The sequence below is a fragment of the Peromyscus maniculatus genome, chromosome 15 (assembly GCF_049852395.1).
Source record: "Peromyscus maniculatus bairdii isolate BWxNUB_F1_BW_parent chromosome 15, HU_Pman_BW_mat_3.1, whole genome shotgun sequence".
In the NCBI taxonomy this organism is placed as follows: Eukaryota; Metazoa; Chordata; class Mammalia; order Rodentia; family Cricetidae; genus Peromyscus; species Peromyscus maniculatus.
The window spans coordinates 32701826-32721947 of NC_134866.1; the positions used below are offsets into that span (position 1 = coordinate 32701826).

Consider the following 20122-nt stretch of genomic DNA (forward strand, 5'->3'; position numbering starts at 1 on the left):
ACCATGAAATGCAAAAGGCATCAGTGAGGCCACTAACACTACACCAGACTGCAACAGCAGCACTGAGAAGGATGCAGAGCAACTGAGCTCACACAGACCGATGACAGTGCACAGCAGTGCCTCTGTACTTCCTGAGCGGTAACCAACAGTACACACCTACACCTCTTTCAGGACTAAAGAACGCTGGCAGCATCTGCAAGCTTCTTCACAGTCCATCACAGAAACTTAGATGGGATGATGGAGACACAGAGAGACTGACACACAAACAGTGGAGACAGATACAAAATCTACACAGGGGGAATACATGCTAACCACTTCATTTTTCAAAATTCTTTCCAACATTTTGTATTAAAATGCTAGGGGAAATGATTCTGAATAGTCACACAGGATTCTGTAGCTCTCAGTCACCACTACAATGGCTGAGTATCCGTTAACAAAATTTTTTTAGAACCAGGTATGTTTCAGATCCTGATTATTTTTCTTTCAAACTTCAGAATACCTGCACATGTGTCATGGGACAACTCAGCTATGGACCCAACATAAATGCTTCATATATACTTTATATGCATATCCTAGAGACTAAATTCAACGTTCTTGTGTTATGACTGCAATTAATCACATGAGCTCACATGTAGAATTTTCAATTTATGTCATCGTTCAAAAAATCTCAGGTATTGTAGCATGTTGGATTTCATATTAAGGATGCTCAATTTGTATGTCTGTATGCATGAACAATCTATAATTTCTCTTTGGACTTAGAATCAGAATTCAAGTTCAACACAGTAAGCAGAATTCAGTGCTTGAGTTCTTGAAGTGCACTTCTCACACTTTGCTATCTGACAGTGGTTGGAGAAACCAGAGATTATGGTAAGGGTTTATATAAACCTTCCTCGCTGTTAACACAAGAAAAAGGCTGTTGACACTTGTGGAAAATCTGAGCTGCTGAAATTACTGCTTCATCAGTTATGTGGAACTTGAAATCTGCCATTGAATTAACACTGCAGAACTTTATTTAATTCATAAATACTGTCACAGAATCTAAACATTATTTTGGAAAATATTTTTGTTAGAAAAGTTATTTTCAAGGCTGTAACTTGAAATGCTTTATTTTTCTTAGTTCAGTAGAGGGTAGAAAACATCTAACTTTTAAAGTTTCTAGTCACAAATCAATATATAAGGACATTTGGAGAAAGAAATTTAGTAAGAATGTATCAGATGAATTGTAAAAAGAGACTGACAAGAGTGGAGTCTAGACAAAGGAAGGCGGAGGAGCGAGCAGTTGGGCTATGTTGATGGTTAAAGCACAGTGCAACGTGTTTTGAAAAAACAAAAACAGCTCTATCCACGGTAAAGCCCAGGGATAATAGAGGGTACTTAATGACAGGAAAAAAAAAAAAAACATCCTGGAGTAAGGGCAAAGAGGATGACTTAAGTTGTATCTATGTTAAAAGAGGACCTGGGGATTAGTGATGCACTGCTCTACACTTAGCTTGGAGGCACCTCAATGATCATATGGCAGAAACCAAGCTCCAAATTCACGTTGACGGTTTCTGAGAGGTGATTAGGACTAGATGAGGCCATCTTAACAAATCCTCAAATTAACTCTGAGAGCAAAGACCACAGCTTGCAGCCTATGGTTCTCTCCACACGATGCTAATGCCACATTGTTGAACATTTCAGCCTCCAGAAGTGGACACTACATAAATCTTCATTTTAAAATAAATCACCTATTTTTTGGTATTTTGTCTTTGCAATTTAAAAAATGAGTTAGAATAAGTATGAAAAATACTACGTTTACTCTCAGGTTCACATACAACCTTTCAGCTGTATATGAAGGTAAGTGTTAACAGGTAGGGCTGGTTTTCATTGAGGTTCTAAGAGAGCAGAAGAAGCACACTGGAAACACACTAGCCAAAGCCAAGTGGCTAGGATAAATACTTATATCGAAAAAAATATTTGTAAGGTAGGATTACTTAAGTACACAGAAATATTTAAGTACATTTCCTTGTTCTGCTTATGGTTAATGTTCCTTTATAAGCTCTCTCTACAGTAATACTGTGAAGGTAACCATTGACAGAAAATAAGTCAATGGCCATATTACTTTATGAAAAAATTGGTTTTTACTCCATAGAAAGATGAAACATGTATAATCCCTATACTAAAGAAATCTGGTGAGCTGGAAACAAGGCTCGAGAACAGAGCTCTTGCTTATCATGCACAAAGAAAGCCCTGGGTTCAAAACAAGTAACGAAGTTTGAGACTCCTAACACCCAGCCTAACATAGTTACTATTAATGACATTACTACACCATTTTTAAGTAAGAAGCTTCAGCAATACATATGACCCATGAGTTTTGTCTTTTACTTTGGGAGTCTTCATTGGGAATGTAGACCATGCTGGATTTTTCTTAAAATGTCCAGGGAATCATTAGTACAGTGACTTGCAAATGTAATGAGTGTGTATATACAGAATGCAATATCCTACTTATAAACTTTCTTCACTGTGTTTTAATCATTTTGTGTAAATCTCCTTGGTTATAATACCATAAATGTAAAACTACATTTGTATTTAAATTAGATGCTACAACAATTAAACACTTGAAAAACCAAGTAAGGCTTATTCTTTGACATCACTGAGCAACATATGAACCTACCTGCCCATGAGCGGAATGTTGCAATGATTCCCATTTTACTGGCTAGAAATCGTGCTTCTCTGTCTTCTCTGTTGGAGGGTTGGGGTGGGGAATTAGTGAAGACACAAGATTTAAAATGAGGTAAGTTTTCGCTGGTAATGTATCAGAGCAAAATCTATCATTAATGTTAAGTGTTTATACTTGAAATCAAAACAAGAAGTTTTAAAAAGACCAGGTTACTGTAAAGCCTATTACTCAACTATTAGAATAAACTGATCTTCAATTTTAAATTGACAACATAAGCCACGTGTGGCAGTGCACACCTGTGACCTCGGCACTTAGGAGATAGACAAGAGAATTGCTGTAGGTTCAAGGACTGACTGGGCTACATAGCAGGTTCCTGGCTAGCCAGAGATAACACAGTAAGGCAAAACTAAATAAATCAATAAACACAAACAAAATCCACACCATGGTTTATAACTAAGTTGTGAATCTTGACCTCCTGAAAACTACTTCGATGTGCTTCAATGAGCAGCAGAGCACAGGCAGCTGAGAAAGCAGCCGTGGGGCAGGGATGCTCTGGAACCACGAGCCTGCCGAGGGAGCTGTCAACCTGCACTCTCTTCAGCTTTTCTACACAGCAGGCTCAGGACCCTGCAGTCACCAAACAGTTACTAAGAGGAACCCAGCACAGTGGTACTTTGGAGATGATGAATGAACGGTCAAGTTTCACAAGGCTTTCCTTGCACTTGTACCGTGTAACTCTGAGAAGTACACCATAAGCTGTGAGACAGGACATTCACTTCTACTCCCGCTGCCCTAGCTCTGTACACAAGCAGTGTAAACGGCACAAAATAGACGCACAGACCCCTCCCGCCCTAGCGGAAACCACGGTACTTACTTGAGCTGTCCTTCAGCTGTATCCGGACTGTGTCTGTAGTGGAAATCAGTATAGGGGGCTAAAATTCGCTAATTAGAAAAGGAAAGAGAAGCACAAAGAATTTTTATTATAAAAAGCATTTTTTTCTATAACACAAAATTCCAGTTCTCTGTATCTTTAAGTGGATTAACTTTCAGACATTTGTTCTTCAAATTCATTTTAAAACTGTGGCGTACTTTGAAGTACAAACTGAATTTTTAATTCATAAATTAAAGTATAATATGCATCTAAAACAAAACAGACACAGACATGTGGTTTCTTATTTAATAAGACGGTTGGATACATCTACAGACATGAGTGATTCTGGACTGGGCTGGCAGTCGTCTTCCTTCAGCACTCAATGTGATGCTCCCGACCAAGTATGCGTTTCCATTTCTTCTGTTGGGAATCAGCTGTCAGACTTGTTCTTTGAAGCAATGTGTCTTTCTGTCAGTTTTTTCTTCTCAAGTTGCTCTTCAGAGTTTACATGATCTGGATTTAGCAGTCTTAAAAAGGAATGTCTAATAACTTACTTTCTTTTATGTTCTATTTGCAAAATAGTTAAATCTAGAAACTAAATCTCAGTCATTGTTTCTCTGGATCCTTGCTTCTGCCAATCTTCTCTTCCCAGACATGCTTTGTCCCATGTGCTGTGTCCTGTGCTACTCACCCCCATCGTGATTTACTCTGGTTATTTTTATTGATCTTCTTTCAGTTTCCTATTGACATCTCCTTGCCCACAACAAAATTCTAATTCCTTGTTCTAATGAGAGCTGGCGGTTTGGTTTCCATGTCTCAGAAAGCTACTGGTTTTCAACAGAATGTAGGTATCTTTATTTAGTCCTTAACAATGAGAATGGGATTTTTAAAAATATTTCTTTTTATTATTTTTAATTATGTGCATGTAAGTGCATACACATGAGTGTAGGTGTCCACAGAGGCCAGAGGAGATTGATCTCACTGGATTTGGAGTTACACAAGACTGTGAGCTGTTTGCCTGGTGGGTACATAGGATTCAAACTGGCATCTCCTCGAAGAGCAGAGTGGTCTTAACCACTGAACCATCTTTCCAGTCCCAAGAATTGGATATTTCTTTTTCTTTCTTTCTTCCTCTTCCTCTTCCTCTTCCTCTTCCCCTCCCTCCCTCCCTCCCTCCCTCCCTCCCTCCCTCCCTCCCTCCCTCCCTCTCTCTCTCTCTCTCTCTCTCTCTCTCTTAAAGACAAGGTCTCACTCCAGATCACCTTGGTTGATCTGGAATTCACTATGTAGACCAGGGAGGTCTAGAACTCAGAGATCTGCTTGCCTCTGTTCCCAAGTATTAGGTTAATGGCATGTACCATCCCAAGAATGATGTTTTTAAGACTTATTTTTTATGTTTAAACTGAGACCATTATCTATTCTGACAACTTTGAGACTCTGGTAAATGTTAAGAACAAGGGATTAGTTACAAATTATCCAGTTTGTTATTTTAGCACTACACACTCACCAAAAGCTCTTGATTTTTCTAATCTCAAGCATATGTGAATTTCCCCTACCAAAATACTCTGACTAGCAATTGTCCAGGAAAAAATGTAAGCTCTTACATAAGAACTTGTATAAATTCACTGCAAATGAATACCAGGGTAAACTAAAAATTGCAACACAAAACTTTAAGTTAACCACACATCTATTTTTAACAGAGGAAGGTGATGTCTGGCAGCAGAGACAAGAGTACTATAAGTCGTTCTTTATAGAAAACAGGTATTGATTTAGAATGAAAACAAAGTCCATATGATAAATAAAATGAATACATTCTCTGAACTGATTCCACAATGAAGACAGAAGACAGTGATAAACAGCCAAGGAAGCCAGTATTTATTACATGTGAAGAACTATGCAACTCATTTATATAGAGCAGAATACAGAGAAAATATATGTAAGTAAATGTAAGCTTATATGGTTGCCAAGTACTGCAGTTACTATTGTTAAGATTTGTTATTTAGAACATTTAACTTTCAAAATAATTTTTTAACTTTGAAAATCATGATCTTCATTTTACCTGTGAAAAATGTAAGTCAAAAGGAGCTGAACAACTTTCCTAAAGCCATGAAGTTAGCAAGGTCCCAGGATAAACTCACACCCCATCTAGGATGGTAGCCTGGTGGCTCTACTCCCATCACCCACACAGAAACTGTGCAGCCTGAAGCCTGCCCTCTCAGCTCTGTGCCACCGGGGTGACAGCTTACTAAGGGAGAAGATGAAAGACATTTATGATGTAAGCACAAAAGACAGTTCATTCAAAAATCTACCATAGTCTTTGTAGGCTATTTTCATTTACATAAAGGTTTGCTAGTTTGCTTTATAATGTATGGAATTAAAGAGTCTATGCTACTACCTTCGAGTCATCCCATTTTAAATATGAAATCTTTAATTTTTAATATTAATTATTCTACTTGATAAAAATTAAGGCTAAGCATTCTATAAAAGATCAATAATATCCATTGGCAGAAGACTCCAATGAATAATACATTTAAAAATCACTGAGACTAATGTGCTTATTATATTCGTTAGTAATGATAGTCTGATGAAGTTTTATCATCTGTAATGTTCTTAAAAGTAGTCCTAATGCCAAGAATGTTGGTGCTGCCTATAGTCTACCTACATGAAGGGCTGAGGCAGAGCCTACAATCTGGAGACCAGCCCAGGGATCATAGCAAGACCCCATCACGAGGGGTAGGGGTGGGGGTGGGATCCTAATAAAATGAGAACCACAACATTTATAAGGCACCTTTCCTAAAATGGTGAGGATAATTAGAAAATGATAAACATTTTAAGTCATAGATAATTTTATACTTAAATCCTTGATTTAAACTTATTTTGGATGCTATCTTCAACAAACAACAATGTGCTATATTCAAAACAAAGGGCTATGCTCTGACTGGGTGATAGCTGCTCTGTCCTTCCAATGCAGTCTCACTAGCAGCCCTGGCTGGCCTCTAAGTCCATTATTCCTCCTCTGCCTCATGAATGCTAGGATTATAACCAGCTGCCGCCACCCTCAGTTAATACCGCCTTATAATAAGTATATAGTAGCCTTACTATTTTAGATAACGATACAAATTCCACCTCAATTAGCAAAATACTTTACACGTGACATATTGTTTAAAGATATATTCATGTTTTAAAAAAATTCATTACAGATAGTGCCAAACAAAGTGGTTTTCTTCTCTTTTGCGTTATTTAGTATGTGTGTATGTGTGTGTGTGTGGGGGGGGGATATGTGATGTATGGGTGCATACATGTTATGGTCTGTTCTCCCTCCCACCTTATTTCTGAGGCAGACTTCTTCTTGCTGTTTCTGCCCCTGAGTTTCCTACAGAAGCTTCCAGACAGTTCTTATGTTTTTCCAGGAGTGCTGGGATCACAGGATTGAGCCATACCAAGTCCAGCTTTCATGTGGGTCCCGGGACCAAACTCAGGCTGCTGTCAGGTTACATGTTAAGGGTTTTACCCTCTGAACCATCTCTTCAGCCCCCAAAGTGGTTATGTTAGAAAAAGTTTTGTATTGTTTAATGAACAAACAGAACATAGTTAGCAGAAGATAGACAATATTAACACAATGAATTTCTAATACAGGCACATGTCTTAGTGTAATCTCATTCATCCTTTAGTTTGTTCAGGAAATTTCTTAGGGCTAATACAAAATGGACTATTTTGCATGTTGCTGAAATATTCTTGGTAGCAACATTTTTATTTTTTTATTTTTTGGTTTTTCGAGACAGGGTTTCTCTGTGTAGCTTTGCGCCTTTCCTGGAACTCACTTGAGAGCCCAGGCTGGCCTCGAACTCACAGAGATCCTCCTGGCTCTGCCTCCCGAGTGCTGGGATTAAAGGCGTGCGCCACCACCGCCCGGCTCAATTTTTTAAGAACTGTATTTTAAGTTAGAAACACTAAAAGTGCGTACCTCTAATTCTACATCAGCTCGCACATACTGTCGGGTCTTTGGATGATTAAGAAGGTGCAAAATTGTAGTAATGAGAGCCTCATTTATTCGACTTAACTGGCAATCAATCACATTTTTCAGGATGGTGTTTAGTCCGCCTCGAAGGGCTACCACCTCTGGGTTCTGAAGTGCTACAATGAAAGAAAAACTAATTATATTCATAGTACTAAGTATTTAAGACCTACACTTGTACTTAAATCTTAAGTTTCCTCTTGGATTTGAAAACTTTCTTATTAACTATATTTACAAGTAAAAGATATCAACTAAGAATCATTCACTATCTTTTCCACAAGCCTGAGTTTTGAAATGTCTTTGAACAATTTTGTCATATTCTTTAGACATATTTTACTGAACATTTTTCTTCAATTTCAGAGTTCATTTTACTGTGGAGACATTAGCCCCTTAGTGATTTTTCAAATAATTTATAGGATTTGTTGTTTCAAAATTTGTTTCAAATGATGTATATTAACTTTTATTAAAAAAAAAAAGGTACACATTGAGTGCAAACATACACACACCCCTTTGTAACTTAAAGATGAAAAACTCTCTTACTTTGAAGACCAACACTGTTCCTTGCATGTAGGCTGTGCTTTTTGCTGTGGAACTTGTTTTGGAAACAGTGCCTGGAAGTCAGCACAGAGCTCAGGCAGCCTGTCTTGCACGATTCTGTCTGTGTCCTGAGTGCTGGTATTACAGGTGTCTTATCGCCATGTGGGCCCAACACGTGTGCATCTTAATGACTTAAGTTACCTTTGTTTCAATCTGTCATGATGTTGAGGTTCATTGAGATAGCAAACTCAATTTTCCCCACAAATACTTTACTAATTATCCTAGCATGTTTCTCACACTGATTTTTATACTTTTTTCTTCCTTTTTTGGAGACAGTCTTGCTATATTTGCAAGCTGGCTTTGAATTTGGTATCTTACTGGTTCTGTCTCCCAAGGGCTGAGATGACAGGTATGTGTTATCATGCCTAGCTTTGGCTTTTATTCTTAATGATATGCCAACATGTTTTTCAAAATACGATCTGCAACTTTTAAAAAGTTTTTCTCTTAAAAAATAAGAGTGATGTTAATTAGTTCTTAAACATGGTATGAGGCTGGGCAGTGGTGGCGCATCCCTTTAATCCCAGCACTCAGGAGGCAGAGGCAGGGGGATCTCTGTGAGTTCAAGGCCAGCCTGGTCTACAGAGCAAGATCCAGGACAGACACCAAAACTACACAGAGAAACCCTGTCTCGGAAAAAAAAAAAAAAAAGGTATGAAAAGAAAGTTTCCTTTCTCCTCCACTTTTTTTTTTTTCAAAATGTTTCTATAGTTTCATCTGTCATGTTTATTCTCCTGAATGATTTTAGAATTAGGTTTCCTCCTGTGTTCTAAAGTTAGATGAAATCACTCAGAAACACAGTGCACAGATCTGAATGGTATGGGTCAGTGATATGCAAACAGTTACACTGACTGCCCAAGCCTGCTCGACATAGAACTGAACTGTTAGGAGTTCCAATATGCTCCCCCCGCCCTGCACTGTCATCGCTGTTCTTATCCTGTGTCCCCAGTTGTACCTTCTTGAAACTCAATTTGACACACTCAAAGGTATCTCCTTCACACACATCACCCTATTTCCTACACATCTCTGATGTGTTTATTCTATTCTGATTTTGTCTATTCTATTCTGATTAATTCTGAAAAACATCAAATTTAAATTTTCCCATAATTCCACAGTAGCAATCACATAGGTCATTTCTTCACTTGATTCAGTTTTGTCAATATATGTTTAGAGTGACAGCTAGCTATTTTCCAGCATTTAAACTTCATGTATTAATTTACAATGTTTACTAAGAGTGTTGTCTCAAATTGTAAGGTACAAAGTGACTAAGGATGATAACAGATGTCGACCTCTGACCTTCACATGTATGCGCACACACATACATCATGCATGCCCATGAAAAAAGGTTAACACCAAGTGTTGATTTAATAAGAACTTTTCTTTCTCTTCCGTGACTCTTTACAAAAATTGTTCTCATGGTTTCTTCAGTTGTGTGAATGACAAAATTTAAGATTAGTTCCTTCTCTGTTTTCAATACCACTTTAGAACTACACATTACATTACCTGAAGTATAGCTTTTCAGGTATGCCAAGCATTGGCATACAGCAAAAGTTTTTGTCCATAAAACGTTTATGACTTCCATCTAGACTATCAATGGAGTAGCCTTCTAATTATCTAAATGTTCCTAGATGGAATGACGTGCTCCTTTATTATTTTACAAAGGTCCATTGGTCAGCTTTTTCAGAGCCAATAATTTCACCAGTATTTGTAATCACGTCTGTGGCTTTGATCCAGCACGTGATCTACTGACATGCAACTGGGTACTAACATTGATTTTAAAAACTCGTTTTTTTTTTTTCAAGCATATTATGTTAAATTTTTTTCTGTTAATTTTGGAATTGTTTTCACTCTGCCTGTGGAGCTGTTGGGTATTTCCCTTCTTTCCTACTCGGGTTTGCTTATCCATTTATATTTTGCTTTACTTTATGATAAACATCAATCAATATAATTTTCTAGGTATCCAATACATGGTTATATTGTAAAATTTTACAATTTTCTTAGCAATCCCAATCATATTTCTGATCTTCTTTCTATACCAGGTATTACAGGCAGTTTTTTGAGTCTTCAGTGGTAGAGTGGTTCTTCTTTTTTGAAACTTAAAACTTTATTAATTTATTTACTATCCAAGAAGAAATATAATTTCCACAATTTGTACTTTTGGTAATAGGAAAAAAATCATCATCTTATTATTACTTAAAATTATATTCCACTGACAATAAATGAAGTTGAACTTTTCAAATTAGCCAAGTGGGTATTTGGAGATTATTTGTATTTACTATTTTACTTTACATGGGGTATTTTGCTTGTTTGATCTGCTAATAGTCTTTTTTTTTTTTTTTGGTTCCTTATAGTAAATGCTAGCTACTAAAATCTGTGTATGATTTACTTCTTTCCTTTCAATGCCCAGATAAACATGCATTCATGTTTTGACTCTCCCTTTTTTTCACTCTAATCTCTGATCTGTAATAAAAAGGGGGTTGATTAAAATTCATTTTTTGCACTGTAGAGACTATTACTTCAAACCATATCAAGATATAGTATCAATCAAATTTCATGATGAATAATCTGAAAATATATACAATAATATGAATTTTGAATTGTTAAATAACACGTCTTCTACTTTCCTTTCAGAAATGAACATTTTCTTATTTTTGTAGCAATAATTAAAGCATTTTTCTTGTAAAGACATTAGGGAATGTTATGTGTACTTTATAAAACACTTCATTACTTCAAGAAAATTCTGACCTAGTTCACAGATAATGGCAATGCATGCCCGGACCATTCTGTCTCTCTCTTGAAGTCCATCATTTCCAACTGCAATTAATGAGTTGGCCACAGAACTAGGAAACAAGGAAGCATTCACAGTAATCATCTGTAACAGAGAAGATCACAAGGTAAGTCATTTACTTTTTAGTACACTGTAAATTTTACTTTATTCAGAGAGAGATAGTTAGGGGCACAAATTCTCACAAGGCTGAGGCACCAATTTTAACATTCAGTTTTGTATGGACATCCCAAAGTATTGTTTTAACTGTAAGGATTGCTATTATTAGAACTAACAGTAAATATTAACAATAATTACTATGGAAATGTTCCTGGTTTTTTCCCCCATAATTTACAACTAAACTAGTTACTAAACAAGACTGTTTCTAAGATTCTAAGTCCCTCCTGAGTAGACAGGAGCGGCATCTTGCACACTCCTCAGTGTCCACAATGTCGCTCAGTGACACAGACGGTGGTGGCCATCCATCCAACGGAGATGCTCCATCACCACCATGTCCCTGCCACCTCGGCTCCTCCCTCCTGACCAAACTGACTTGAACTCCATCCACTCAATAATCTTTAGCTACTGTTACTTGTTGCTATGCCAAAAGGTAGATTGACTAATCCAGAATCTTTTAATATGTGAAAAATTCTGAGATAGACCATATGTATATAAACTTTGTGATAAAACTCTGTGTGGACCTCAAATCAAAGGTTGAATTGGCAATCTCATTAACTGCAATTCTGGAAATAGGGCAAGAGTGTCTACCTTTGACTTAAAAAGCAGGAAGAAAAATCAAGCAGGTGACAAAATACTGTTTAATATAAACTATCTGGTAGATAAACTATTTCAAAATAACACCCTAGGGTAGGAAAAGAAGAGAAGGTTTTGACAGAGAGAAAAGTAACTTCTGGATGTTACTGGAGTTAGAAACCTGTTAGAAGAATTAAAATTTGTGTTCTGACATGGGGTACAAGATGACTAAAACAAGACACTCAGGTAAGGTTATGAGAACCAAAGGAACAATCTGAGATCTTCTACCCTGGGGCAAAGGAATCTACGCCTCTCCTAGTTTATATTTTAATTTTTACTGGTACATTAGTATGTTACACATAGTTCTTATGTTCCTAAGAAAACTTCCACCAAAGGACTGGAAGATGGATCAGGAGTTACAAGTATAGCTCCTCTTCCAGAGAACCCAAACTCATTTCCTAAGATCCATTGTGGATAGGAATCGCCTGTAACTCTTAACTCCAGGGGGATCCGGCACCTCTGACTTCTGTATCTGCAACCATGTGCACATAGCACCTGCCCTCTACACACATATACACGTAAATTTTAAAAATTAAGAAAAATCTAAAGGAATTACCCAAATAACAAAATTCATGTGATATAGTCTTAAAGAGCTATGACAATTTAGTTTTCCAAATTAGATAGACTACTAAGTAATAAAGTATATTCTTTGACATATTCTTTTTGAATTAGATTGCTTATAGGAAAGTGCAGATGTAAACAATGAAATAGTTGCAACAATTTCAAGTACAGTAAGAAATTCTTGCCGGGCGTTGGTGGCGCACGCCTTTAATCCCAGCACTCGGGAGGCAGAGCCAGGCGGATCTCTGTGAGTTCCAGGCCAGCCTGGACTACCAAGTGAGTCCCAGGAAAGGCGCAAAGCTACACAGAGAAACCCTGTCTCGAAAAACAAAAAAAACAAAAAAAGAAAGAAAGAAATTCTACTCTACAAATCTTATATATATCTACTAAACATACACTTATCTATTCAATAGATTATACTATGGACCAAAGACATAGAATTAAATTTTTATAAATGAAATCATGGTTTGCATTTTCCAGGGAGATGCACGTAGAGAGATTCTTAAAGTCAATGGGATCAAAGGATGCTTTCCTCACTGATCTATGAATACTCAATAAAGGAAAAGCCATAAAATGTTTTATACTTTGTGGCCACTATTACAACCATCTTTTCTGGCACGAATAGACATATAGAGCGAGGATCAAGACTAGGCAATAAATCTGCACAACTGACACAAGCAGTTACACAACAGTGCTTTAAGACAAACAGCTGAAATTTGTGCTGTGACCGGAAGGTTAATTGAGGGTAGAAAGAGGAGGAAATGAAATGAGAAGCAAACAGTCACTGTGAGAATGGTGGTTCTTTGCCTACATGTATGGTGTTGTAAGATGACAGCTTAAGACAGAAATGGTTGAAAGGATCAAGGCAAGCAGGTTGTACTTAACACTCATTAGCCAATGTAGCCTTAGATATCTGGACACTGGGTTCCTACTCTGGCTATCCCACTATCTAGTAGGATAGTATATCAAGGGCATGTGATTTCACCAAATGAAAGCCTTACAAGTACAAAGAAAAGAAAACAATAGTATTAATTCCTGACAGTATTAATTCCTATTTTATGAATAAAGAAATTCCATATGAATATAGCAATGATAAATTCATATCGTAAGAAGTAGAGTATATTGTATTGTGTGTGTGCATGGGTATGTATATGTGTACATGTCCCAGTATGTGGAAACCAGAGGCCTATGATGAATGTTTCTCTCAGTTACCCTCCATCTTCTGGTTTGAGACAGGGTCTCTCACTGAACCTGGAGCTCACTGACTCAGCTAAACTGGCCAGCCAAGAACCACAGGGATCTGCCTTACCCATTCTCCAGCATTGGGATTACACATGCAAGCCACTATATTCAACTTTTTACTGGAGATCTGAACTCTGGTCCTAATGTTTGTGCAATAAGTACTCTATTGACTGGGCCATCATCTTGCCAGTCCTAAGAAGAATTTAAATGAGAAAAAGAAAAGAGTAGGAACAGTTGACCAGTGGCAAAACTATATAGAAGATATGTATAACAAAACCAGAAAGGAATACCAGATAGAAAGAGTAAAGACAGAGACACTGAAGAAAAACCCAAATAGAATCCCTTCAAATAAATGAGATAGGTAAAAGAGAAGGGAAAGAAACGTAAGTGTTCCTTAGTTACTCGTGGACTAAGTTACCTTAAAGCCAGAAGACGCTAGGTTTTCAAACGTTTTAATGCATACAAAAAGCCTGAGTAATTATCTTAAAAACTAACAAAGTAATAATAAGATGAACATTTGGAAAAAAAATTAATGAAGCAGTGAGATGGCTTAGCAGGTAAAATGGTTGCAGCTAAGCCTGAATACCTGAGTTCACACCCTGGGACCCACACAGCGGATGAAGAAAACTCACTCTTGCAAGATGCCCTCTGATAGCCTCCTGTGTGCCACAGTGTGTATACACACACACACACACACACACACGAACATACACACAATCAAGGCAAGTCAATACATTGTTAAAAAATTAACTTTAGCCGGGCAGTGGTGGCGCACGCCTTTAATCCCAGCACTCGGGAGGCAGAGCCAGGTGGATCTCTGTGAGTTCGAGGCCAGCCTGGGCTACCAAGTGAGTTCCAGGAAAGGCGCAAAGCTACACAGAGAAACCCTGTCTCGAAAAACCAAAAAAAAAAAAAAAAAAATTAACTTTAGGGGGAACTGAAAAGATAGCTCAGTCGGTAAAAAGCCTACTATGCAAGCATAAGGCCCTGAGTTTGGATCCCTAGCAACCATGTTATATGGTGTAATAGAGCCCATTCTCATGCTGAGTTCCAAAAAAAGGTGGCTCTCTGGATTTTATTGGCAAGCCAGTCTAGCTGAAAAGAGAAGCTCCAGGTTCAAGGAGAGAACCTGAGGAGACAAGATTGAATGCAAATGTAGAGAAAGGACAGACACAGACTTCTGGCCTCCAGTTGCACCTGAATGGTTTCCGTAGCTGGGTATTATTGAGAAAGGAAACACATACCTCTGACGCTAAAAGTACTGAGAAAAGGAATAGTTTCTATGGCCCATAAAGAACATTTATTCATCAAATATGCTTTACTCTTAGCACTTTCAGCTAAATGAAGGAGAAACCAAACACTGTAGTTCCTTTACTTAGCCTATAGTTAATATCAAATACTGGTAATTGTCTGACTATTGCATTTTTAAGTAATACCAGAAACTAATGATTCTACATCTCCAGAGACACTGAAAACCAACTGTCTCTGTGTTATATTGCCATTGAATTATTTTTAAGAGTTTAATTTTATGGACCTCTTTATATATTAAATTTTAACATGTACATGATAGTAATGACGGCTCACGACTATAATCTTAGCACTTAGGAGCTAGCCAGAGGATCTCCAGGAGTTTAAGCACAGTCTCGCTTAAAGAGTGAAACCTGGGCTGGAGAGATGTGTCTCAATCAAATTTACTTTCTCTTCACTTTCCTGGGTAGTCACAAGAACATCACATCATTAACAACTGAAAGAGAAACCTGTAAAGGAAAACCAGAAGCTTTGTGGATTGCCTTTAATCAAATCCTTTCCTCAGCTTAAACTGTGGCATTTTATATAGCAAAGCTATCCACCCAAATAGTTTATTCCAAGTTCCCATAGGCTGTGTACAAATTTATCTTGAAAGCAGTGAGCTCCTGTTTGGGATATTTATACAACTAGCTAGGAAGAACCACACACTGAAGGGATGATATGGTTGGGGGCAACTATCCTTTCCCTAACAACAAAGCAGTAATTACATTCACATGTCCACTATAGACAGAAATACTCCTCGGCATGATCATTTTCTAAGAAGCTATCCTCAATCACATGGACTAATTACACAAGTATTCATACTTATCACGATGTTCAACAGATCTACTTACTTCATAAAAATTCATAAGAAAACTGAAATGTTTAATTCTTCAAACTTTAATAAAAACATCCCACGATCATGTAACTGGGGAAGCACTTCCCACGGAGGCACCCATTTGCCCTTATGCTCTCACTCATGGCGCATACCTTTCTGACTAAGCGAAGTGCTTGTGTCCTCTCCACCTCATTGCTCTGCTGGATGTCAATGCACCTAAATAATACAAAACACCAGTCATTGTGAAATCCTATGTAACAAAACCTCACAGAATATTAAGTCAGATTTATCTTCATAATCCAATACAGTGAATTAAAACTTCAAAAACTATAGTACGCCGGGCGGTGGTGGCGCACGCCTTTAATCCCAGCACTCGGGAGGCAGAGGCAGGCGGATCTTTGTGAGTTCGAGGCCAGCCTGGGCTACCAAGTGAGTTCCAGGAAAGGCGCAAAGCTACACAGAGAAACCCTGTCTCGAAAAACCAGAAAGAAAAAAAAAAAACTATAGTACACACTTTCCTAGTAACAGCAAATATTTAATTACATGTGTCTAGTGATAAGTGTTACCAGAAACATCAGTTAAAATATCAAAGGAAAAAAGCATCTATAAAGAATCACAACATACAGAGCAAAGTATTAGAGACATATTGAAAAATTTTACCTACCTGATTAAAAAAAATCACAGTAATATATATATAAACTATATATATGAAAATATTTTCATCTTGTTTTAGTTTGTTATTTTAATCCAGGTTTAAACTATGTCTATAATGACTATCTTATTCAATGTAAGACTCCTATTTTAGCCTGGCATAGCGGTACACCTTTAATCCCAGCACTTGGGAAGCAGAGACAGGTGGATCTCTTGTGAGGTGGAGGCCAGCCTGGTCCACAAAGTGAGTTCCAGGACAGCCAGAATTATACATTGAGATCCTGTCTCACAAAAAAAAGAAAAGAAAAGAAAAGAAAAGAAAAAAGAATTCTATTTTACTAAATAATTTGAATTCAGAATTCCCTTCAAAAACATTTGATCAAATTATCATTTAGTTGACATCGCCTTGTAAAATGTAATAAATTATAAAATTTGAAAAATTAATTGGTTTTACATAACAAAATTATTTTTCAAATACTTATATTAGGCAGTTCAGTATTTTAACCAATATTTCATATAGGTAGGTAAGTTACTATTCAAAAGCATTCCTGTTTTGTCTAAATATAAGTAAAAAGTGAGGGAGAACTAGAATGGCTGCTTTTTCAAGTCCAGCAAAACACACACACACACACACACACACACACACACACACACACACACACACACACACTTATGCAGATGAGATTTATATTTCTGGCTATTACCATGAAGCTTGGATCATATCCAATCCTCCTGCCAAAGCCAACCATAAAGACTGAAAAACTTTCTTTGGACAACTACTACTAAAAGGGAAATGGAGAATAAGCCTGAAAAGAGAAACATAAGGAGCTCCACATTCAAGCGGGCCTTTTCCACTAGGAACATCTGTCAGCCCCGCATGTAAGGCAGGTAAGAATTTTAACTAGAGGGCAGATAAGAGCCCAAAGGAGGACAGGACAGGAATACGATCTTAAAAATCTGCATGCGGTGTTCTCACCAAAACACTTGTCAGGTTGTGTGTCATGTAAGGGCAGAATAGGCTCCTAGAGGCTAAGTAAAAACCTTCTCTGAGAAGCATAGTACAGAGCAGAGATGCCACTAAATACATGACTAAGAAAGATGCTTGGGCTGCAGTTGGCCAAGGAGGCAGCTCAGCTAAATGCCTGCACTTTAGGTTCAGACTCCAAATAATTACTTCCTTGGACATTAGCAAAACCTAAACTAGTTTAATATACTCAATCAGGTAAGACTCTAGAATAAAACTCTCTTCAAAGGAAAATGAAAACATGATACAGTGCTGGCAATTTTAAACACTAATGGTTGTTATGAGCCATGATTTAAAACAAATAACCAAACAAAAGTTCCAAGAACTCCAAATCAAAAGACATTGACAACAGAAAGAATACAAGTGTTTACATATTAAGAATTGTCAGACTTCCAAAAAACTATGGTTATGGTTAGTATATCCATAAAAATAGAAAGATGGGGAAATAAAGCAGAAACTAATTTTTAAAGAGTAAAATAAATCATAAGGCAATAACTGAAACAAAACATTAAAGAGACTGACTTACTGGTAGGATAGAGTGGAATAAAAGTAAAAAGTAAGCCTTAAACTATAAAAATAAACAAACAAAAGCCAGCAAAGGTTGAAAACTACAGTAAGGGTGCCAGACAAAAGTACAATAATGGGTGATATTAAAGATGATTCAACATAGTGCAGATGCAGTGCCCTGGAAAGGTAGAATATAACACATAAAACCTTTACAGCCCCACAGAGTGACGGGAGCAAAAGTAGCAGAAAGAAGAGACTGGCAGTAAAAAACAGGCAGAAGATACCAACGTACACACACTGAAAAATAACTAATAGATGGGGCTGGAGAGGTGGCTCAGTGGTTAAAAGCTCTTGCTGCTCTTGCAAAGGACCCAAGTTCAGTTACTGGCACCCACATGGTGGACTGTAGCCATCAGTAACTCCAGTTCTAGAGGTTCTGGTGCCTTCTTCTGACCTCTAGAGGCGCCAGGCAGGGACACAGTGCACATACATATATGCAGGCAAAATATCACAATCAATCAATCAATCAACTCCTGGTAGAGCTAATCAACATGTGAGGGGTTAAGTTGTAACAAGAAACAAAAAGCAGCAAAGTGCAGAAGGTGGGCTACACTGCTCTGCTGGTAGGAAGAACAGCAGCCTTGAACACAGCAGGGATGGAAAACAACCTCCAGAGCAACTCCTATAAAAGACTTCAGAACTGAGACACTCTTGAAAAAGGACCCTGGTCATTAAAAGCAAACCAACTAACCAAATATAAATTCAAGAAGCCAGCTGTGTGCAGTGGCTACCTGCAACCCCAGTCCTTAGAAGGTAAGAGGTAGGAGAACCAGGAATCAAGCCCAGCCTGAGCTACCTGGGACCTTGTCTCGAAATCACAAAACTGAAGAAAAACCACAAAGAGAGAAAAAGAAAAAGACAGAGAACAGATATGACAAAACACCACATGTACAAGTTAACAAGCTTGAATATATAAACCCCATAAAAGATATGTCAAGGAAATGTGCAAGAGAAAGGCTGGCACTCCAGGATCAGCACTCAGGAAAAAGCAGTATTAAGAAGACAGACTTCTCAAAATTACCAAAGGCTGAGCTCAAAACCAAGCCTTAGCGAGTTCCAAACAGACAAATAGCCGATACAGCATGGTGCTTGTACCCACTAAAGAAAGTAAAACACAATTAAAAATTTAAAAAAAAAAAATCCAACCCTGTAAGATCCACTGGTTTCTTTTTACCATGTAGAGGAAAACACTAGCACAACTCACAAGATTTGCATAGTATTGTTCAAAGAATAAAGAGGGCAACAACTCAGTTGTTTCCTAGAACTGAAAAATAAAGGCCAACGCCTTCAGTTTATATAAAAACGACAAGCTATCATGAGGAAATGGTATTTACTGCAACAATACAAGAACACAGGTAATTTACCAAACAGCTACAGAAAGCTACACTGGAATACGAAACACTTTCCACCTGAACTCAGGAAGATTTCAGTTCAGTAAAGTTCTCAGCAATGTGGTAAAGCAAGAGTAAGGAGGTTAAAAGTATTGGAAGAAATAAGTCATCATTTGCCATTAATGCTTATGTACACAGGATAATACAATCTGTAAACTAGTGCAATGGAAGAAGACAATATGCCCTATTTTTCTAAATATTAGCAGCTAAAAACAGTAAAGAAAAAGATTAATGACATTAATCATTGATACCATTATAAAATCTAAGCACATATGTTGGTACATGTCTGAAACCTTAGCACTCAAGAGGTTGAGGCAGGAGAATTTTAAGTTTGAAGCCAGGCAGGTACATGTAATGAGACCCCGTCAAAACAAAACAACATAAATAAATAAACAAATCTACAACATTAAAAAAAACAAGAACAACCACCCAAATCTAGTAAACACAAATAAAGCCCACAAACCAGTCAAGGCCTCCGAAGTATTAGTGCCATTTCTTAAAAAAATTCATACACCAATATCTCCCAAGGCTAAACACAGGCATCACGTTCCAACATTCCTATTTGTATACACGCTTGTAAGAAATGAGAGCCTCAGAGTTGCACAAAAATTTCAGGCAGCTTCTTTCAAGTAACTCAACACTGAACACTATCCTGAATTAACAGATAACATTGTGTTCTAATCTTTAAATAGTACACAGCAAAACTACATTGAAAAGACAAAAAGTCTATCAACTTGGAAGAAGCTTACAGATAAGAAAAAAATAACTGATGTATACTTAGGTATGTTGATTAGATATATATTAACATATAATGTGAAATGCAAGGGCTGGCAAACTTGTCTACA

General features: G+C 37.4%; 1 protein-coding gene across 5 annotated transcripts in view; it reads right to left on the reverse strand.

Annotated features, from left to right (window-relative positions):
• The window catches only part of Rictor (RPTOR independent companion of MTOR complex 2), a 102363-nt gene that overhangs the window by 37182 nt on the left and 45059 nt on the right, over nt 1–20122 (reverse strand). For all 5 annotated transcript variants that reach the window (XM_076551830.1, XM_076551827.1, XM_076551826.1 and 2 more), the window contains 5 exons: nt 15797–15860; nt 10885–11011; nt 7495–7664; nt 3534–3601; nt 2654–2721 (listed from right to left, as the gene is read on the reverse strand). In XM_076551830.1, the coding sequence (XP_076407945.1) occupies nt 2654–2721; nt 3534–3601; nt 7495–7664; nt 10885–11011; nt 15797–15860 (497 nt within the window). The remainder of the gene's footprint in view (nt 1–2653; nt 2722–3533; nt 3602–7494; nt 7665–10884; nt 11012–15796; nt 15861–20122) is intronic.